The 23,654-nt window shown below is 42.6% G+C and overlaps 1 protein-coding gene across 1 annotated transcript in view; it reads left to right on the top strand.

The window, feature by feature from the left end:
* The window catches only part of DGKI (diacylglycerol kinase iota), a 428,452-nt gene extending 412,467 nt beyond the window's left edge, over window positions 1–15,985 (top strand). The window contains exons 31-33 of the mRNA XM_035021183.1: window positions 6,035–6,071; window positions 7,729–7,828; window positions 12,409–15,985. Coding sequence (XP_034877074.1) covers window positions 6,035–6,071; window positions 7,729–7,828; window positions 12,409–12,525 — 254 coding nt within the window. The 3' untranslated portion in view covers window positions 12,526–15,985. The remainder of the gene's footprint in view (window positions 1–6,034; window positions 6,072–7,728; window positions 7,829–12,408) is intronic.
* The last annotated feature ends 7,669 nt before the right edge of the window (window positions 15,986–23,654 follow it).

Here is a 23,654-nt window from a genome sequence, read left to right as displayed (position 1 = left end):
ACCAGCATCAGATTTGTGGTAGACAAGTCTGATCAATTCGAACTCATATAAATGGGAAAAGAGTACAATTTTACACGGTGCCAAAGATGGAGAGGGACAGTCCTCCCAATCTCGAATGCTGCAAATCTTTTGAAGTTTTAGTTTTTTTGTTTTTAATTTGGTTTAAGTCTTTCCTGTGGCTTCATATGATATAAATCGTAAAATCTGTTCAAATACCCAACAACAGGCCTCCTGACAAGGGTTCTGAGAAATCCGTGGGCCCTTTTCAAGATGCCTAAGAGTGTAGGGGCTTGTTTGCGCCCTGCATTCTTGCTCAGGCGGGAGCCCCTCTCCCTCTGCTTTGCCCCCCTCTTCACTGGTTATTTATGGTGAGCAATGGGGTCCACAGTCAGGAGGGCGCCCCCTGAACAGGAGTCGTGAGAGATTCGTTGTCTTCCCAGACACCACACTAAGCAATGTATTTCTCATCTAAGTGCTCTTTATAACCGGGCTGTGGGGCGAGGGGCAGGAGTGTGTGGTAGACTCTGACAAGCCGCAGGCGGTTTGAATTTTTCTCTGTCCTGCATCTTCTTTGGGACTTTCTCTCAAATGCACAACCTGCTGTTTTCCTTTATGAAAAACTGGAATTTGGGCCTTGGGAGGGTTGCAGAGAGAATGGAGGAGGAAGAGAGCTAAAATTCCATGGGGACAGGGTGGAGAGGGAAAGATGCCGAGGGGTTCCAGCCCGGGTCCCCCAGTGGTTCCTGCTTTTCAGCTCCTTTCAACCATATTTTCTACCCACTCCCTCCTCCCGCCTTGTACCCCTCCAAGAGACTTTTGTGTTGTTTTAGGCTTTTACCACCCCACACATTTCGCTCCTTTGTTTTTATTCTCCCCACTCCCACCCCTTTGCCCCCCTACCGTGTGTCCTGATAGAAATCTCACTCATGCATTTCCTTTTTGATTTCAATGGCTTATTTTGTCTTCCCTCGTTTTCTGTCTCTAGTCTTTCTTTTCTTTCTTCTTTTTTACCCCCCTTTTTCAGCCTCTGGTCCCCCGAGAGAAACGACCACCACCCCGCTGGGACAGGATGACGGTGCTGTTAGAGTTCCCAGAGCCAGCTCTCCCCACATCTGTGCGGCTTTTGTCCTGGGGCAGAGGAGGATTTGGAATGGTCTGCTGGCAGCGTCTGGGAGACTAATGGGAAATGAGGTCCGGGGAGAGAGAGGCCATGGAGAGGTGGAAGGAATAGCAAAGGGGATTTGGATGCCTTGATGTGGGAAGCAAACTAAAGGGTGCACGTGACAAAAGACACATCATATAGAATACGAGGACAGTATTGATGACAGGGTTGCGCCAGCAAAAGCTGGGGTGTCCAGTGGGAGAGCCAGTGGAATGAGCACCGGGCAGCAAACTTGCAGTTTGGAAGGCTTGACTGCCTAACCATGCTGTTCACTTTCTCGTGTTGGGAGCTTTGTGAAGTTTGGCTTCCTCTCGCATTCCCTGGCTTTCGCCCGAATACTGATGTGGGTATCCTCTTAGTACATTTTCCCCCTTATTTTTTGGACCATTTCCCTATGTAGCACAGTCTTTTGAATTCATGTTACCTTTATGGATCTTTCTCTGAGAAAAAATAGGATGCTGGCTGGGATCCACATTGATTTTTAAAGGTCTTCATTCATTTATTAGAAAAAAAATGAATTCTGCCCCCATGAACTTTTGAGAAAAAATATTATAGTGATAGTCACTGCTAACTTTTATGGTTCTAACTGCTTTGTATGTATTAACATATTTAATTCTTACAACAGTTCTACATAGTGAGCTCTCTTATCTCCATCTGACAGGTGGAGACAGCTGAAGCATAGTGATGTTAGGTTACTTGCCAAGACTTGTATGTAGTATATGGTCTCTGCCCTCCACAGTTCTAAAACCTGGTGAGGGCAATGAAACACGGATAAACAACCACAATGCAGGGTAGATCGATAGAGGTATTATATGCAGGGCTCCAGTGACAACTGGTGCAGAGCTGTGGAGGGGCAGTGATCGATCGTCAGCCTCTGAAAGTTTCATGGAGAAATTTGCACACGTGTCCCTTCAGTCAGGACTTAACAGTTGTTTTCTGGTGTAGGTCACCTGTGGGACTGAGTGTGGACATTGTAATAAACCCTAGAAGGGACAGAGAACCAAGACGTCCTTTTATATTCAGGGAATAAATGTGAGTTCACTGCTAACAAAGTCATGGTATTCCTTCCAGTTCCCTAAGGGAGATGGCATGATATCCACAATCAGACCATATGCATACCTAAAATATGCAATAAGCCTTAGATCCAAATAGTCACCATGGATATAAACTGGAAGAATTCCATCGTCTTTTCTTTCTCTTGGGCTCTCCCTTATGAGTGAGACTCAAATTAACTTTCCAAAAATCATAGATGCTATTTTTTTTAAATACTTTTTCCTTTAAAGAGAATTTGTGAGGTCTGGGCGGATTATTTTTTTGTCTCTCTGGCCATGCCCCCTTTCTCCAAATTGTAAGATTGGAGAATCAATGCTACTAACCCGCACGGAGCACTACTAAACAGCACAATATACTACTGAAGGAGCTCCCAGCAGATCATTGGAAGGGAGGGAACCTCCAGCCTGTTCCTGGGCTGCACCTGGCACTCAGGCCTCTTCTTATTTCCTCCTCTGCAACCCCCTCTCACCAGCATTATGCAAACACAGTTATTTTAAAGCAGGTTAAAACATTACTAGAAAATGTACCTGTACTATTAAAAATAGCTCCACACTCCCGCCTGTCATCAGTTCGCTGCCACCCTTGCCTCTTCATTGGTGATTTGCCTGACACTGTTCAAAACGTTCTGCTCTTTGGTGATTATATGTATTGATGGGCAGATGAGGAAAGTTTGGGTTAATTAAGTCCATCATTCCAGAGCCCATTCCATTCCTGAAACCTATAATTGGAGTTTTGTTAGGTTTTAATTAAGAGCAAGAATGTCTCATTTTAGGAGCAGCACCTCTTCCTCTAACCTCTGTCAGCTGCCGAGGATTAAAAGGAGAGAAGGGGAGGGTGATAAGCAGCTACAGGCATGCCTGACTCAGAAACTGGATAATCAGCTCTGCCATTGTTCTGGGTTGGCTGCATTTATGGCGATTCTTGTAAGACCCTTGAGGAACAAGGTCCCTTCTCTGCCTTGTCCCCACGTTCAGAGTGTCAAACAACGGCGGTTTGGCACTGATGTAGCTGGTCCCACAGCCTCTCGTTACATGGTGGCATGGACCCTGGAGTTGGTGGACCCACCGTGGGTGCAGCTCTGAGTGCTGAATGAAGGGGGAAGGGGCTGAGGCCTCTGGTGCCCAGATAAGAATGCACTTAGCAGTGAATGGTGGGAACAGAGCTGCTGGAGTGGAGTGGGGCTGGGGTGCTCCTATTCATGGAATTTCTTTGCAAACGAACGGCTCCAAGGGTTGGCTGAAGGTGGCAGGCACTCTCTTTGGGGACCACTGGACATTGTAAGTGTCCTTGTTCTTGACCTTGTGGAGAATGCCCTGCCAACAGTTGAAGGGGTTTGGAGTATTGGTTCTCAGGACCTAGCATTTGAGTCAACAAGTGGCTTCAGAAGTGAATGGAGGTAAGTGCAGAGCCCAGTACATTTCCTCCCTCGGCTGATGCTCCACATCTCCACTTAGCGTAACCTGCTTAAGTCAGAGAATAGGACACCTCCGATCTGAATTTGCATGTAGCGTGCCAGCTCCCATTTTAAGCCTATAACTTATATTGACTTATGAAACCTCACAAGAATCCTGTGAGATACATATTATCAATCCTTCTCAAATGTACGTGGCAATCAAGAGACCTAGAGATTAAATGAACTGGCCCGAGATCCAGTAAGTGGCAAGTAGAGCCAGAATTTTGAAGCAAGGAGGTTCAGCTCTAGTACCCATCACTACATGGTACTGCCTTGCACTTCTTTGGGTGTTTGTTGTGGTCATTATTGTTCATGTTTCCTTAGAACCACAAGACTGAGGAACAAAAATAAATACATTACGTCTTTTTGAATCCTTAATGTAGGATAGGTGCTAGAAAAATAATAAATGAAAAATAATAAATGTTCTTACACGGCAAGGATTTAGTATAATTCATTTAGGGAGACAAGGCGTATGAGTGAAAAGCAAATACATAATACAAGGGTGGAACCAAGTAAGTGTTACGAGAGAAGGAGTTCAGAGAAGGGATAGATTCTTTCTGTCAAAGCTGGTCGTTTCAGAAGACCTTGTCACAGACTGGGCTTTACAGGACAGGTCAGACTTAGGTATGTGGCTAGAAAAGGGAAGGCTGTTCTGGGTCGGGAGAGTGGAGGGAAGAAGCTCTCTGAGCTGGGAGAGCCCCAGAGAGAGGCGGGTGATGGCACAGTTACCAGTTGAGCTGATACGAAGAAATGGAACCTGGAACAAATTGAGGAAGGGTAGTTCCAGGTGAAAGACTGCAAACTTTCATGGTTGAATACTTGGCAGTAAGCAGTCAATATGCTGAATTAGAAATCTGAATGATGAGAGACCTTCTCATTTTTCTTAGTACCTGTTTCTGAATGCTAATTATGCTCTAGGCAGAGACCAATTAGGAAGCCTATTTGTCAAATAGGACAAAGAGGAGAGACAAATAGGGCAGAGGATGCAAGGGAAAATTCACCTGGCCTAGACGGCCAGTAGATGTGAAAGAGGAGCCAGCTCTTGGATGACCAAGAGGATTGTGAAGGTCCCATGGCATCTTAGTCATCTTCTTGGCCAGTGACTTTCATGGTTGGGAAGTCCTAATCTCTCCCCTTTCTTCTTTTTATGTAATAAGTAATCATAAAAGCAAATTTTCAATTATAATGATATCCAACAAGACAGAGAGCAAATCAATAGGATCATATTTTTAAAGACTAAAATGCTCAATACCTAGAACTGTGTTTGGCATGTCCAAGCACATTTATTCATTAATTCAACCAAACATGTAAGCATCTGCTTGGTACCAGGCTCTATGCCAGGCACCAAGGAAGGATGTAGTGGTGAACAAGGCATAAGCCACAGCTTCCAGGGGGTTTACCACAGTCTAGTTATGGAGAGAGACAAATCCGCAGGTGGTTTTATTATGGTTTAAATGTCATGATCACTAAAGTAATTACATATCCCCACCTGTCTGGGACAGTCTCAATTTGGATGATAAATTATGTTACCCTCCCAAGTACAGGACATAGGGTTAGTGTACAAAATGAGGGGGCACATAGGACATTTAATGCAGTATTTGGAGTGGGGGTTGCAGAGGGCTTTATGGAAAATGTGTCTCAGCTGATACCCGTAGACTGATTAGAGTACAGGAGGGTTGGGGAAGGAATCACTGGTGCAGAAGGTGGAAAGGTGGTCATTCCAAGCATTGTTTGCAGATTGAATGATTTAATTGGTGAACAAATAGAACATCATCAGTGCACAAACTCATCAGACATCTCAGTTCCTAAGGAAGCATCTATAATCATTTGCTGTGCATAATATTTCTTCCAGGTCTTGGAAGGGAAATTTTATGAAAAATATAATTTTACTCTGTTTCTAAAATATAGATATTGGACTGGATGATATCTCTGGTATCTTGTAGCTTTAAAATTATCCAGTATAAAACCCCGTCTTAAACAACCTGCCTCTGGGGAATGATAAACAATCCTTAAAGCCCACTGAAGTGTCCCCATTCCCCCAAGGTAACCACTTAGTTATTTCTTACTTATTCTATTCTGACTAATTTTATGTCTTCAACCTGATTGAAAGCTGCTTTAAAAGCATAGGCTGTATTATTCCACACATATCGGTTGGTGGCGGTTGGGAGGTTGGTGAGTGGGAATAGAGAAATCCATTCTTTTGGGGGGGGAGGGGGAGCAGGGGAGGTGGTCTTAATATCCCTTGCACCAAATGACTCTACTTTATTCAGCTTTCCAACGTGTTTTAATTCTGTGACTATAGATTTTTTTGTTAATGTTAGTTTCTGAACTTATTTTTGATGGCATCTTGTTTTCCTCTTATTTAGGACCTTCCGAGTTATTGGATATGGCAGACAGCGAAACGTGAGTGTTTCCTTTCATTACATAGTCTAGATTATTTTCTTTAGAACATATCTGGGAGAAGAATGTAGCCTATAGAGCATACAGCAGATAATTTAAATGTCAGTGATAAGAAGTTCACTTTCAATTGTATTTATAACTGTGCAGGGCTAATCTTCTAAATCAAAAATTACACAATAAAAATTGATGACAAGAATCAATAATGGTTGCACGCACAGTCATTGCTAGTCATCATTTAGAGCTTCCTATAGGCAAGGTAGTTTTGCACTGATGCATCTTGGACTACTGAGAAGTCTAGATAAATACATTTACCTTTTTTATTTACTCTTTCTCAACTGGGGTTTGTGAGAAAATTAAGTCCTAATACCCTACGGAATCCTTTGTTTGTAATGAAACCTCTATACCGGGTCTGGAATGGAACTAGGTATATACAACCATTGGAGAATTAAGACTATAGTAAATCCAATCATTTTTATGTTCTGTGGTTCAGAAGAGAAACTCCAGTTGAGAAAGTCATCTTCTCTCGGGTGGTCCCCAAACTGATAATGTTTGTTTTCAACATTTTTATTCCTAGGGCAGCAAAATAGCTCCTACTCCCCAAGTAGGAACAAAGAAAGGCTCGCCATCTCACCCTGAAAGCCATATAAGAAGCACTATAAAACTTCAAAGACATTTGAAAAGAGATAAAGATGGATGGGGAGTAGTTAAGTAGGTCTGGAGGAGGAAAAGTAGAAATGAATAGAATGGAAGCTGAGTGGGAAGGGTAGAGTTCTATAGTTATGACTTACTAGACAGGGAAGACACTGTCGTGACAGAGAGTTTGTCCACATACGCCATCCTATTGGCAAAGTTGTCATGAACCTGTTTGTTCTAAGGACTACATTTGATTTTCCACATGCTTGGCATTAAGCATCTTTTCAATTTTGGACTCAGAATGGAAACCTCCTCCTCCCTAGACTGCCCATTAGAGGGGGTAGAAATGGCTACTTTGCTTTGCCCTCTTCCTATACTGAGCGGCCTATGGCCAACAGGGTTCCCAGCTCTCCCAGATGTCCTCTGTGGCTACCCGCACCCTCCCACCTGCCATTCGCATGAAATCAGTAGGTAGGGCGGCTTGTGTTGACCTGGTCCTTCCACGCCGAGTCCCCCAGAGATACTCCACGGAGGGCCAGATGGTGGTCTGCCAAGACCTGTGTGAGGTGCCTGAGGGGTCTGTGGTTTTCCATGCCTGCCCCGTGTGTACTTGATCCGGTGCCCCTATGTTCTGCCCACATGTGTCCACAGAGAAAATCATTCCACCGGGCTCAGACCCATCTCTACACATCAGTTTGTTGAACAGTGCCATGGAGTGTTACCTAAATCAAACGTCGGTGGTTGAAAACAAAATCACTCAGCCTAGTTAACACTCTTGAGACAGCGATTGGAGTTCTGGTTCGTTGATGACTAACTGAAGGCATTTTTAGACACCCCCTCATCCGCCTCCCCAGAATGTGCCCGGATCTCAGCTGCAGATCGCGAAGGAGGCGGATGAGCCCAGAACCTCAGCAGCAGGGATAGGAAGCTACCCTCACCCCCTCCCTGCAGCCTCCAGCCCCGCCCCCACTCCCGCCCCCGCCCCCAACCCCTTTATGGGTGGTTTCCCATTTCCTCTTTGCTTTAGGGGTGAGACCGCCCTGCACAAGGCTGCCTGCCAGCGGAACCGGGCCGTGTGCCAGCTTCTGGTGGATGCGGGAGCATCTCTGAGAAAGACGGACTCCAAGGTAACCTGATGAGTGAGTGCAAACATCCTCCTCCTGGGCAGGATCACCGGCACCATTGCCTTCACTTGTGCCCAGGGCAAAGGCATCCTTTCTGCGCTTATGGAAGTGCCTGGGGCTTTGGAAAAAAGGAGGAAAAAATAAAGTGCTTCATTTAGAGCAACTGTAGTTTAAATGTATAAGCACAAAGGGAAGGGTGTGTGCTTGCCTATGGGACTTTATAAACCTCTGAATGTGCTGGCCTTGGGACTTTGGGGTTGTCCTGCCGAATGCCAGCAGCCAAGTTGCGGGGAGGTGAGGTTCAAAGCCCTAGGAGAGGCGTAGAAGACATTGGCCTGCTTTGGAATTTCTCCTTCAGTGGCTTTATCTAGGGTAGCTTCCGATCTGTGGTTTACGGGTGCCTGGGTTATTAGCCGCCGCTGTCAGGATGGTCAGCCCGGACTTGGAGAGGTTACAGCCTTAAATCTGGTGCCTTTACGTTGGCTTTTTATTTTTAAAAGTTTCTTCCTACTTATTTTCTTATATTTTTCCCTGAAAGTTAACCCCTGAAGTTAGGGTGGGAATTTCTCTCATTGACGTGGAAACTGAAACCCAAAGAAAGCTCTGTACCCTTAGACCAGGAGCTGAGCCCAAATCCAAATTTAGCTCTTTTGACACCCAGCGCAGCAGATGAGTTGTTCTCCTGTGGTGACAGAACACCCCCCTGGATCCAATGGGATGAAGTGTGGCAACAAAGTCACAAAGTGGGTTTTTCTTGAATGGTTTGGATCATGTCTTTGCCTTATAGTGGTACTTACGGCATCGTGACTTGAAATGTGGTTGGTTCCCCTGCAGCAAAAGACATGTCAATCTGGCTTTAAAGTGTGTTAGTGTCTTAAGGAGAGGGCAGTGAGGCCAGAAACTGATAGAGTGACCTACGGTGCCGACCTTGACCGGAAAGATGCCAACAGGTAGAGGTCAGGCATCAGGAGAAACTCCGTTCAGGAGACCTGAGATCAGGCTGCACTGTGAATTGTTCATTTACAGAGAGCACCGAGGAAAGGGCTGAAAGCTGGAGCAAAGGAAGAGGTGTAGCTCAGTGGTGCAGCCCGGGGACTGCAGCCCAGGAGAAGGGAAGGGCGGGGTGGAGGGGGGTGGAAGACGGTTAATACCTCGGTGCCGCAGGGGAGCCTGAGCATCCCTGGGTAGATGCTAAGGACAAACCGTTTAACTGTAGAGGGTTGCAGAGAAGAATTTTAATATAGAGATGAGGGTTTCATTAAGCTAAGGCACTGAATAGCCTAAGTTTGGGGCTGATGAATGTAGCCAAGGAACACAGACATATTCCCCATGAGACCTCTTTAAGGGACGAGCAACTGCTTATGTGCAGTTTTCACCCTGGGGGTTCCTCAAACTGCAGTGAGTGCCATAAAATAACTTTATCTCCTGTGTGGGCCTCTTTTCCTTCGACCCCAGTTCTGAGCCAGCTGCATTGCATGATTCTCCACGCCCCTGCAGTCCACCGGATCCCTGCTCTCCGACAGAGGACCCTGGCCACCTGGGTTCCTCCTCCCTAGGGCTGTGGGACATGTTAAGCTGGTCTGTTACCTGGTTAGCTAAGTGGGTATAGGATTTCAAGTGGCAGATAAGTGCTCCATGTGATATTCTTCCCAGATGATATTTGCGCTTAAACTCTTCGTCGTGTAATCCGATGGAGGAACACAAACCCTATAGACAGGATCAGGGGAGGCCTCGATTTCAGGTAGGTTTGGCTTGTCTGGGGCCAACTCACACTCCAGCGTGGCAGTTGCCTATTGACCACACAAAAGACTGCTCTCACACTCACCTCAGGAAATCAAAAGAAAAGGAGGAGCAACCTGAAAGAGACAAACAAAAGACTGGGCAGGAGACCTGGCCCCTGAGCAGATTGCTCTTTAAAAGACTGGGCAGGAGACCTGGCCCCTGAGCAGATTGCTCTTTTTTATCTTTCTAAGTTTCTGAATCAGATAAATGGGCTCAACATGCCTTGAGATTGCTTCCTCTTTTGTGTTATGTATGTGTGTGCTTTTTTTTCAAAACACAGCTTCATTAATTTTATGATTATAAATACAGTGCATTCTTATATAGAAAACTCAAGCAATGCAAAGATATTCTTCAAAGATAAAAATCACTAGAAATCTCACACTCTAGACCTATATACTATTAAAATTTTAACGATCTCTCTTCACATGTAGGTATGCCTGTTTTTCTCTCTCATTTTTTTTTTTTAGTCAGTGAAGTCATACTATTCATGCTATTATAGAATGCTTATGTTCCCCCAACATTGTGTTCTAGAGGTCTTACTGTATGAAATAGTCTATGCTTCATCCTTTTGGGAGACCTGTTAATTTTCCCATTTTGTAATTTTATGCTAAGTTAAAGCAGAACATGATAATTATGACTGGATCTTTTCCTAGATTTTTTTTTTTTGGGTTGGGGAGAAGCAATATCTTGATAATTTCTCTTGATGAGAACAGTTCCTTTATTTTTTTTTTAAAGATTTTATTTATTTATTTGAGAGAGAGAGAATGAGAGACAGAGAGCATGAGAGGGAGGAGGGTCAGAGGGAGAAGCAGACTCCCCGCTGAGCAGGGAGCCCGATGTGGGACTCGATCCCGGGACTCCAGGATCATGACCCGAGCCGAAGGCAGTCGCTTAACCAACTGAGCCACCCAGGCGCCCCGAGAACAGTTCCTTTAAAAATCAACTCAAGGGCCACTCCAGTCCACCTCTCTGAATACTTGGAAGCTAGTAATTCCAACCTTATTAATATTGAAGATCAGATAATCTACTAATACTATAAACAAGTTGGAAAAACTTATATAGGAACTTTAAGCTAGTGGTTCAATATTAAATCCCAGATAAATAAGTAAAATTTTAGAAAGAATCCAGAGCCACTGTTACTTTCCTTTTATTCTCTACCCACATACCCTTGTAAGCTACAGGCTTAATTGAGCTTGACACTCTCCATTGCAGTGACTCAGATGGAGGCTGAGAAGCCTTCAGCAATTTTCGTAAAACTCGCGTGCATTTATACATGGAGCTATTTCTTTGGTACAATGTTCATGCCTCCATCTTTTTGAATTTAATATCACTTTTTATTTTTTTTTTTAAGATTTTATTTATTTATTTGACAGAGAGAGACACAGCGAGAGAGGGAGCACAAGCAGGGGGAGTGGGAGAGGGAGAAGCGGACTCCCCACTGAGCAAGGAGCCCAATGTGGGGCTCGATGTGGAGCTTGATCCCCGGACCCTGGGATCATGACCTGAGCTGAAGACAGCCACTTAATCGACTGAGCCACCCAGGCGCCCCTTATATTACTTTTTAAATAGATAAAGCCATTATCCCTGAACAAAAATTAGAAGTTTCAAGGAGCATTACGTAATATCTATATGCATTCAAAAGAATGGAGACCTTCCTTCCTTCTACTACCGAATCTATTCGTTGACCTTATTCCAAAAATATCATGTGTGTGTATAAACATGCATATGGCATTATAGTAGGCTGCAAGAAATGATACAGTCCTTTAAGATGATGTAGAAGAACACTGAATGACATAAAGGTTTGACATGTTAAGTGAAAAAGTGTGTTATATAATAGTATGTAAACAGAGTATGGGGTTTTTTTAGACTTTTTTTTTTTGAGAGAGAGACAGAGAGAATGCAAGCAGGGGGAGGGGCAGAGGGAGAAGGAAAGAGAGAATCTTAAGCAGACTCCACACTCATCATGGAGCCCAACATGGGGCTCGATCTCATGACCCTGAGATCATGACCTGAGCTGAAATCAGAAGTCAGACATTTAACCGACTGAGCCAACCAGGTGCCCCATAGTATGGTTTTCTATTTACAAAAATTGTTATGTGTAGAGCCATAAAAAAAGACAAAATAGCTACTCTGTGGAAGGTTGACAGCAGTTATCTTAGTGTAGTATAGGAATTACTGGTGATTTTTATTTTCTTCCTAACACTTTTGTGCTTTTCCAAGTTTATCTAATCAACATCCATCACTTTTGTAGTCAGAAATTAACTCACTTTTTGGAGAGATGAGATAGTTCTGAATTGGGAGAACTTAACTGAAGACTTCGAAACCAGCAAAGAAACATCTTTAGATCATTTACAACCATCCGGTACTCTCATTTTCTGCTTGCTGCTTCCCAGAGTTTAGTGTTTAGTGTAATAGGAAGAGTCTGGCATCGGGCATCTGAAAGCCTACTTCCTACTTTTCTCTTCAGTGATTTCTATCCCCCTTCTCCCAGAAAGAATTGGGGTTCCCAAACTCACTGTGCCACACTCTTTCCTGCTGTTACTCTGAACCCCCTTTTCCTCAGCTGTTACTCCGAACCCCCTTTTCCTCAGCCCCACCTGTCAAGTGATCGTGTCTTTCTCTCGAACTTACCTACCTCATGGGTTTAATGTGACAATAGATTTGAAAGTGTCTTGTCAACTCTAAAACCATAAGCATGGAAAAATCCTTTGGGGAGTAATCTTTGAATACCCCCATGATTTAAAAAAAATAAATCTCATTCCACGTATTTGTGTCTCCTTCCTTCCCACTGTCACCTTTAGGGGAAGACACCTCAAGACAGAGCACAGCAGGCTGGAGACCCAGATTTGGCTGCATACCTAGAAAGCCGCCAGAACTATAAGATCATTGGCCATGAGGACCTGGAAACTGCTGTTTGACCCTGGTAGATTGCAAAGAGAACCTAAGCAAGCGTATCACCTGTGCCCTCCCGGCAATCGGGCAGCTCCCCTGGAAGAAGCTGATGGAATCCACAAATCTGTCTCTCTCTGCAAGAATCTATCTGAGACCATGCCACCAGTTATTAAGGGCTACCAGGATGTCCAACAGAACACGATAGCCCTCTGAGGAAGAGGCAGGGTACCTGGAGATTTGTGGAATACACATTCCACAAAATTTGATCCTTATTGCTTCCAGCAAGTAGCATGAACTTCTGTGTTCACCTGTATAATTTATTTTCGAGATTCAAAGGATGTTCGTACAAATGGCACTGCTCCCTCCTCCCCCTGTGCATTCACGACTCCTCTGTACCCCACAATTCTACTGCAACTACCCATCATTCAAAAAAAAAAAAAAAAAAGTAAATACGATCTGCTCTCTCTACATTCAGTCTTTGAAGACCACAAGGCACTCTGGAGGTCTCTGAAAACCCTCTGGATGTCCCGCAGAAACACAACTGTAAAGCTGCTTCTGTTTCCAAGATGAAATATACAGAGACTATTAGTGACCGTTTGCATGTCTCCCCTGCCCTCCTCCCTCATCCCTTGTCATTCTGTAGGAGCTGGGACGTGCCACATGGATAATGTCAACTTGTGTGCTGTACCTCTGCAGTATGGTGAGGTGGCATGGGAGGGACCCAGGGCCCGGCCCTGGGGGCGGGGCTGTTGCTGATAGCCATGAAGGACTGGTTCAGCTTGGGCTGTTTGCACAGCCCCATACTGCCTCCGTGTAGCCATCTTTGCCTTTTGCTGCGATGTAGACGATAAGAGACCAGCACAGGATTGAACGAAGGCCCACGGCCGGTTTGGCGGAACCGCTGGATTTTAAGTGCGGTTGAAGGTGCTGAGCAGAAAACCACGTGTGGGGACTGTGGTTCCAGGAAATGGAGCACTGTGACTGCGTTCCCTTCCAGACTTTCTCTAGTGATAATAGAAAGCAGGCTAACTGACTTGAAATAAAACAGCCAATGCAAAAGCAGCAACATATGTCAAAATAACTCACTTAAGCAAGAAAACAGTTGTGGGCATGTTGCACAGAGGCTAATAAGTAGAGACTCTTGGGTGTAGTGGTGAGAGGGGGCCCATTTTAGGTTTTCCTTCTAAGTGTTTGGTTTTCACTACCCCGAGTAAGCCTTGTCCCAAGGACAAAGCCTTGTTTTATGAGTTCCACTGCTGGATTTCCAGGACGGCTGGATCTTCCCGATGGACGCCTCACCTTTTACTTGTCAGGTCCCAAGATTATACCTGATAGCACTGTAACCCCACTTCTTACATATGGGGTTGTCTAATCTATTCTTTTCTTCGTTTCCCCCTACCAGGAAATTCTTAGTACAAAACCACTGTGGGAGCTGAGCCAGAAATGTGTCTCTGGCGTTGGAATTATGACTTCGAATCCTGCCACGGATCAGTTGGTACTTACAGGTCCCTCCAGTAGGGACTCTGTGATAACTAAAAGAGCAGGAGGAAAAGGCTCCTAACTTTCAGTGAAGAGGCCTACTTGACGTGGGTAGGAGTCAGAAACACAAGTGGGTGATCCAAAGTTGTTTCAGACTAAAGCTGAGGTCTTCTGAGCTCTCTTCCATTTGGCTCTTAGACACAAGCAAAGTGCTTCCCTGGTGTCTCTGCATGTGAACACATAAATGATCGTATTTCTGCATTTACTTTAAAGGTCCAGTGGTGACGCACTGCTTACCTGAATTGCATTTTGGTCACCTATCATTTTGAGAGGACAGATATGAGTACTGTACTAAGGAGGAATAGCTTCTCTGTGGGTGGGGATGAAGCATCTCTTTAGCCTTTTCAAAATCAAATTATTGGTGTTATTTCCGGTGGGGGGAGAATAGGTTGGTTATGAGTAATCTATTTCCATCTATCAGTCTTAGAAATGGAATTATCTGTTGGGTTTTATGGGGAGGTAAGGAGGAGGGCAGTATGTTGTTTCCAGAAATTGGAAAAAATAGGCTCCAGGAGAATTTAATCACTGGGCTTCATCTGGGAGTTTTTCAGTTGGTGGGACTGTCTAAGAGATGTTGTGATGACAGAAATATAATCCGTAAAACAGACTGGAATCTGGCTTTGAATGGTGCCTTCCATTCCCCAGATTAAGCCAAACAGTTGGCCACACAGTCAGTTACCCAGCCGCCATTTCTGGGATAAAGGACTATTTTCACCAACTACCATCTCATATTTCTTTGTGATGCTTCAAAGCAGCCCAGAGAAAACTTAGGGTATAGAAGGCTACAGGCCAATTTAAATAGGTCCGACTGAAGTCACAGTAAATTCCTGGTATGAAAATAGATAAGGTAATGACTACTATAGGGGTTCTGGTACATTTGGAAATCATTCCAAGCCAAAAAAAGTTCTACATTATGGATGGGAAACTATGTACAACAAGCAAATATCTCTTTGAAAAAGCAAACACCCTCAGGACTCGGGTTTTCCGAGGAAAGGACATCAAAAATGAACGGAACAGTTACATATTTAATGGATTCAATATTAAACCTACCTCCTGTAGCACTTTTTAAAATTGATCACTGCGTGGGACAGTCCTGGCCTTCAGAAAGAGCTGAGGCCACATGCTCCAAGAGTTTCCAGCTCAGCTCAAGTATAGAGTCTCCCCTTTAATGGGCCATCAGAAAGGGTAGAAGCCAATGGTCTGGCCCTGGTCTGGATCTGTAAACCCACAAACGTTTAATTTAAAAGACATGACACTGTATACTCACAGAAATACCATTTTCTACAAAACCTCCCGGGACAGTACTGGAGCATGGCTGGCTTAGCTGCCAATCCTCTGTGTTTGGCTCAGAAGAGCCCCTCATGGGCATTCCATTTGTGGGTTTGGTTGACAGGGAGGGGTATGAGAAATGGAGAGTTATTACAAGACCACATGAGAGAACCTTAAAGGTAGTCATTTTCGGAGCCCTATATTCCAGGAGTACACATTTAATGAAACAGATCCCAGTTTAGAACCCAGCTTCACCTAGTTAAGCTGTGCTTTATCACATTCAAGGACTGATTAAAAACAACAACAACAACAACAAAAAACCAGAAGCCAAGAAGGAAATAAATACCATGGCCGCAAATCTCACTTTGAGAGTTCTGGTTACCTCTATGGAGGCTATAACCTAAAACCCATGCAATTTCTGAAGAAGAGAATTTAGCTGGCAAGTGCACAGCCATGACATTAGTGACAGCCCCCCTAGCCCATTGTAGTAGCTGGCCTTAGCAATTAGGCCGATGTGTTTGCATTGGGAGATACAGGCAGTTTGCATTTGGACCTTGTAACCATTTCTTTGCCTAAAGGATTTCTGAAATGTATTTCCTAGACTTCTCGTAATATCCATGCTTTATAATATGTGGGGCAGCAGTTTTATTTTTTTACATGTCAATTTTATTTCACATGTTTAGTTTTTTTTTTTATCATAAAGATAGGACATGCTTTTTATTAAAAAAAAAAAAGTTCTAATAGCACAGATGAGAATCACAGGCAAGGTCAAGATGTTCCTCTGTGCTCGTGTAGTGGCCTGAGTCCCACACCCCAGAGATAAACAGTGTTAACACTGATCAGCATTGTTGCTTGTATGTTATGTCAGAAAGACTCTGTGCACACAGCCCCCCCCACACACACATATAGAAATGTATTTATTTGTATACATAATAGACAAATATATAATATATATACTATACATACATTATTGCATAGGTTTCCAGTAGACAAAACATTTTAGAAGCATGCTAATCATCTCTCTATGTATAGTTAACACCAACAGGCAAAGACAAGCTAACAGGAATTCTTCATTTATTCTTTGTTGTTTTTACTGCTGCTAAGCTCAGTTCTCTTATTGCAGCCACTCCAATTACACATGGCTTTTGCTATTGCCTGTGTCATAAACTCCATGACCAAGAGGTCTTATAATTTTTTATGTTACCTTCCATGAAGCATGAGACCTACCTGAGCCCAGAGACTTGTCTGTGCTATTTTTGGATCACAGATGGAAAATTTCTTTCTCTGTCATGCTCATTCCACTTTACAAGGCTGAGTTTGCAGGGCTAACACTCCATACATTGCCTAATGATATTTAATGAGGGCAAGCTGCTGCCAGGAAGGTGTAGGAACTTGGGTATGGGCTGGGGTCTGAGGAGCTTGGCTTCCTTCCAGTAGGAGTAGCTCATGAAAATCACTGAAAACAGCACCATCTTTTATTCAGTTATGCTGTTTAAAAATAAGATGGATCATTGTTGAAATGATGCATCATAGCCATCAAATAAAACTAATTGCTCTACTTAAATGGATTATTTTCAGTTCAGGTAAGAAAAAAGTAGAACATCTATTAAATGAGAGGCTTTTCTAACTGATTTTTAACATTTATTTGTATAAAATCATTTCTGCCCAGGTCTCATTAGAACCTTCTCTGAATCTGTCTACTTTCTCATTCTCTGAATTCCATATTCAGCTGATTACTGTAGTTTTTTTCTCTGTCTGGTCTCTCAGATGGACTTTGGCCCCGTCCCTTTCTGTGTCCTGGTCTTGACTCATCTCTAGTCCCTCCAGTTTCTGACCATGACAAGAGTCCTCCTGGACTTTTGGCCACCACCTTCAGTCATTTTGTCATACAGACACCCAAATCTTCTGCAGGTATTCTGCTCAGAACGGATCAGAATGAAATTACCCTCTGGGACAAGTATCCATTTTGCCTGAAGGACAAATAGATGTCCACTGACTTTGATCATCTTACAGAGCTACAACATGCCTTATTCTGAGAAGCCATCTGCCATAGAGGTTTAGCACACGTCTGTCTCAGTTCCACCGTGGGTGTCCACAATCATGGCAGCTTCTTCCACATCCGGTGATGTAAACCATGTACTCCCCTAAGTCACCTAGATGAACTGGATTAGATACGTGTTATACCCCTAGTGGCCATCTGTGGGTTTTGGGCTGTCTCCCCACAGTTTACTGAGAAGCCTAAAAATAGGAACTAAGCAAGGAGGAGTGCCCTCGGAAAACCTGCTCTCCCAGGACACATAGCATGGACCTGGTCCCAAAAAGAAAGCAGAAAAAATAATTCTTAGGCTGTTGAAGCATTGTCGTTTAAATTAGAAATTTGAATATTGAATGGTATCCTCATGGTAGACAGATTCCAGAGTCTATATATGTATTCAGGCATTCTGCATGCAATCATATGTTCATGAGTCAAGCATACATTCGTATATTTAATCATTTATATTAAAAAAATTTTATCCCTTATTCTGATGCAGGCAGCATGCTAAGGATCTAAGAATGAATGCAAGAGCCAAAACTCTTGACTTCACAGAGCTGGCAACCTAGGGGAAATGCACATGGTACCAGGGAAGCGTGCACTGGGGAATCCATCAGGCCTTTATCGTGCCAGTCACTCTTCAGCCAGCAATGTTTGGGCTCTATGAAATATGAAATGAGAATATGAATATGAAAGAAGTGATATTTTGCATTTCTTTTTCCTAAGAGTCTTGGTCCTGTTCTTCAAAAGGTATTTGCAACCAAGACTTTAAGATGAGACAGAAATATGACTCAAATGAGAGCTAAAACTCATGCTCTTTCTCAAGGACGAAACTAGAAGCAATAGGCAAAATTTGCAGTGGGTTTTGACTGAATACAACAATGAAGTATAAATATTGTCCAAGAGTGGAGTGGGCACCCTTACAGAATTCCATGTGTTCAGCCCGTGGGACTGTTTGAACAGGGGCTTCCTGACTACCTGGAAGGATGCTGTGATTAGGGACCTTTATCCAAGGGGCTGGAATCAGATGCTGTGAGTTTTTGAAGTTGTTTTTTTTTTTTTTAATGATGAATGGCAGGACTTCATTTTTAAAATTTTTGAAAATCTTGATTTTTAATCTTTAAAACACCACATTGAGAGGAAAAATCTGGGAGAGAATTACTTTTGGTTATCATTAAAAAAATTTTAAACCAACTAAGCCTGAATTTAAGAGCTAGTGCAAAGCAAATATACTAAGGGGTCTAACTTACTCCAAAATGCTTCTGGAAGCATCACGGATTTTGATGAATATTCTTAGGCATTCTTAAGTCATATTGGAAACTGGTTTTCTCACAATTAAATGTAATCTACTATAACCACAGAAGAAAATTTTGCCTAAAAGGTATTTGGGATCCAAGTAACAGACACAAAAGACAATCATGGAAAATGGCTTTGCTTCTGCTGCAGACATGATAACTGCTAGGGAGCACTCACCCATGGAGATAAGTAATGATTCTGAACGTTTTCCAGAGTTTTCATATTTTGAGCCAAATGGCATCTGAAAGGGATCCCTTCGTGGTGGGAACAACTGAAATGATCTTGTCTCTCAATCTTTTAGTGGAACACATATAGCTTTCAATAGAAAATAGTTTAAACACCTCGAATGAATGTATACTGCTTACTGTTATTATACTGTTTATTACAATTTCAGTAATTTTTAAAATTTTAGTGTTTTAACATTTCGATGCCCTTGTGACAGCTTTGAACTTCGGTACAAACCCATGAGGTGGATCGTGCAGATCATTTTAGATGAATAAACCAAATCTCAACACACTGTATTCAACTTGTGCAGATTCATATAGTAAATGGTAGAACTGCCATCAGAACTGACATCTCTACATATTGCAGACTAACACATCCACGGTAGATGTTTGCTAAGTAAACAGTTTCCCACCCTAGCCTTCACTGCTGTTTTACATCATGCAGATTTCCATAATTTAGAAGGTGCCTCCTTGAAAAGATAATGACATAGCATCCCACAGTAAGAGTTGGGTAGAACTGAGGGAAAATATGAAGTTAAAAATCAGAGTTTTTGCTATCAGAAGCTTATCAGGTTGGGCAAAGTTCAAGGGGAAAAAGGTCAAATGTTTTGGTGCTGGCGGGCATTTCACAAGAAGCTAATACTGAGGATGACTTCCTGGTTTCTCTATGAGTCTCAACATTTAAAAATGTTAGTATTGTCTTCTCTCCTTGGAAGTCTCTATTGGAATGATATTTTGGAATTCTGTACCAAAAAGTGTTGAAAATGGGCTTGCCATTCAAGACCTCTTTGCTCTAAGCAGGTGGGCATGCAAAGCTATGTCTGTCCTACTGTCACATACACAGAGGTCTGATACACCTGTGGGAAGTTCTGTTGACCTTGATATGGGAAGAATAAACAAACCAGAGAGATTCTTCAATTCCTGCTCTCATCTTTTATAAGGCACCTCGGCAGACAGATCAGTGACTATGTAGAAGAAGGATGTTTGATCTTGAAAGAGGACAAAGTTAGATCAGGAACAGAAATGTTTGGAGGAGACGGGTGAAGTAGAATGGTGAGATTTAGGTTCTCTAGGGCAGACAATTTGCAGAAGAAAGCAAAGACAGAAGAGTTCAGAACAGAAATGAAAAGGAGGTGGCTTTATTACTTCTAGAAGGATTTCTTTTTTTCCTAAACATTACATCCAGAAAAATGGATGGGGCTTTCTGAAAAACAAAGTGACTTACTGTAGCTAGGGTTTTTTCCTAGTATTTCAGTGAAAATTAAACAACCAAATGAGGGAACAGGAAAAAGCCCTTCCTTAACTGTGAGGACGCTTAGACTAAAAGACTTCTGTGATATTTTCTAGTTTTGGATTTCTGTGATTTTTGGATTCAAGCAGAACTCATTTAGAACCCTAAGCCTCTCTAGGTTCCTGCCATGTAGATGGCAATTAAAGCTTTTTTGTAAAAACACTAGTCATTGCAAATATATCCCAGATCATTGAGAAGCAGGTATTTCATGACCCTAAAACAATTTGCTTTGCTTACATACACACCTGCACGTTTGCATGTGCGTGCACACTCACACACACACACATACACACACATAACTCTCTTTGTTGCTAGCCAATTTCCAAATCTCTTGAGTAAGATATGTTTCTACTAAGGCAGAACAGTCACAGGTTCAATAATTAAAGAGAAAAAAAAAGGATCTAGTGCTCATTTTCCTACTTTCTACCCATTTGTTGTTTGGGGTATGTGGTTGTGGCTGGGGCTTGGAGAAGGGGCAGAAGATCTCTATTTTCTGGTAAAGAGGCATAGAGACAGTTTTTATAACTTATTGCCATTAAGTAGGACTTAATCTTATATCACTAGACTAGTGTTGCTATAATGTTTGTGGACTATAGTTTTTTTAAGCCCATTTTTTAAATCTTTTTTAAAGATTTATTTATTTTTAGAGCATGCGTGCATGAGTTGGGGGAGGGGCAGAGGGGGAGAATCTTTCAAGCAGACTCCCTGCTGAGTGAGGAGCCTGATGTGGGGCTCAGTCCCACAACCCATGAGATCGCGACTCCAGTTGAACCAAGAGTCCCACGCTTAACTGACTGAGCCACCCATGGGTCCTGTGGACTATAGTTTTAATTGCCTGTCCTCCCTTTCTTCCATAATAAGACCTGAGTTCCTAGATTTCAGGTTGGCTTGATGGAAGGCACCGTTGAGATAGTCTTAAAAAATGGACTTTTATCTGGATTCTTGCTCAGAAAATGCTCCCACTCCACCTTCTCCCCCACCTCTTGCCCCTGAAGGTAAAGGAAGAACAGAGATATGAGCAAAAAAGATTCTCAAGAGTAGTACAATAATAAGGCTCCAGTCTTCACACAAATTGCCATGACAACCCACACATAAATAATATATACCCTCAGCAAACTTTGATCCTCATGAAAAGCAAATTCAGAAGATGTAGAAAAAGATTAACTTGTTCAAAGTGGCTTGAAGGAATATCATGAAATTTTCAATCTATGCAGCTTAGAAGAATTATGTGTGGAATTTAGGGGAGGAGAGAGTTCCTATAAGAGAACTCTAATAGAGCTTTCCTCAGGACTGGGTTGTTTGTTGAAGGACTTTCTCTACGTGCTCATAGGAGGTTAGACCTGTCCACAGATCTGTGATGTTCTATGGTAAAATTTGAGAGAAATAAGGACGACTTAGGGTTTTTTCATAAGTCTAAATATATTCAATCCTTAGAAATTCAAAGGCTAACTTTTTTTTTTATTTTGGGGGTTACATATAACCTTTCTTCTTAAAATTATAGAATAGGAGATGTTTACAAATTGTTTTTACTTGTAAAAATAAACCGATGACAGCTCTAAATTGGTTTACCTTATATTTTGTTTTAAATTTATGGGTAACCCTGTGAGATATGTTGGTGAGATTTATCATTTTTAAGATGCTATCCAGCTTTGATATTTACTGCACCTTGTATAAGGAATCCAAGTAGTTCCTGACCTTTTGGGTTTTATTAACACTTCAATTTTTCATTCCCTGCCCTCCATTCCTTATTGGTTGGACTGAGGCTCTGACCACATGCCTAATTTCCAATGCGATTAGAACTCAGTTCTATGCTTGCTAACATCCTGATTATGGGCTGGGAAGTGTGGGTTTCTTGCTATCCTGGGAAATGAGATTCAGAACTTTCATAGACAAAATATTCTAGCACAATAGAATATTTTGCAACTCATGTCTTTGAGAAGGTAGAGTCTGAATTAGTCTCAGTAAAGGTTAGTCTGTTTTTTTTTAATTACTATTTATTTATTACCAATGGTTAAGTGACAACCATGAATCTGAATATAGTATGGATCACAGCTGATTGAAAGTGGGGCAAACCATTCCTGTAAAGAGTTAAGGAACAGAGGACAATCTCAGTTCCATACAAATGAATATACTTCGTTGAATTTGATTTCTGAGTGGGAAAAGATTCTTAGGCACCCAGAATACCCTTGGCTGTGGGTAGTTCCCTCTCAGAGTCTACATCTGTATGAAGAGTTTCAGTCACATTATAAAGGGCTCTTTCATGATTTCTGATTCTGCCCTATCACATCCCAGAGCCATGCTTTTGCAAAGCTGCCAGCTAGCAGGTGGAATCCAAACAACAACAAAAAAGTAGCAGCTGTGGCAGTAAGTTGATGAAGTTTTATTTCCAGGTGAAGTGGGATCCAGAGAATATGAAATGGAGGGGGGGGGGGGGGAGGGGGGGGGGGGGAAGGGAAGAATGGAGTTTTTTTTGTAACAAAGTCATAAAGTATTTTTCCCTAATTTTCTTGCATTTCCTATTTATATAAAGTATCTTGATCACTGTGTTGCTCTACAGAGATTTTCAACGGAATTAATTTGGGAGACTGAACTAATCTCTGAAAATGAAATTGACTAGTTACAGTTACTTTTTGGACACTTTTTCTGTATTGTGAATTGTGTGGAAATGTACAGAATAAAAATTAAGAAACATAACTAGTTTCTTTTCTTCTCTTACTGGCTGCTAGATGTAGATGGTATGAGTACTGTCCTTAACAGTGGTTAAGTTAGATTTTCAATATCAGGAACTAAGCAAAGATTGGCTGTTAGACAAGGCAGAAACTAAAAGGGATCCCTGACAAGGCAGAAGTTAAAAAAAATATATTTCTTCTTTCAAGATGGACTAATAGAAGCCAGATTGACCCTCCCACTTGAAATAAGAACATCTATATATAAAACAGTGATTGTTAAGACACCAGGCATTAGGCAAAAAAAGACAGTGATCCCTAAGAGATGGCTGTCAGCTGCATGACTACGCCATTTTACAGACTTTGGAGTTTCCAGACAGTGGCTCAGGGAAGGGTAATTCAGGCAGAGCCTGGCAGATTTCTTGAGTTGGGGAGACCAAGGCAACTCAAGCTTATAGAGCAGAGTATCAGGAAAGTGCACAGAGAACCCCACATATCTGAGGAGACCTCCATTTAGGTATTCAGTAAAACATTTGCCAGTGTGTGTGTATGTGTGTGTATGTGTGAGAGAGAGAGAGAAAAGAGAGGGGGAGAGAGAGAGAAAGAGAGGGAGAGAGAGAGAGAGAGAGAGAGAGACCCACCCAGACTTTGGAGAACCATCCCAAATGCTGAGAAGGAACAACGACCAATGCTCACACCTGACTGGGAATAATGCCCTTTGCCACGAGCCATGCTGCACCCCTACCATCTACTCGGCCACAGCTTTTTATTTCTTAACAAAAACATTACAAATCTCCTGCTTCCACTCTGGTTCCTTTTCTTGCGCATTCGGGCTACA

This window comes from Mirounga leonina, unplaced genomic scaffold (assembly GCF_011800145.1).
Source record: "Mirounga leonina isolate KUSES-001 unplaced genomic scaffold, KU_Mleo_1.0 Mir_174, whole genome shotgun sequence".
Taxonomy (NCBI): Eukaryota; Metazoa; Chordata; class Mammalia; order Carnivora; family Phocidae; genus Mirounga; species Mirounga leonina.
Note: the sequence above shows the minus strand (reverse complement) of the source record. Positions and strands in the feature narration are given on the sequence as shown.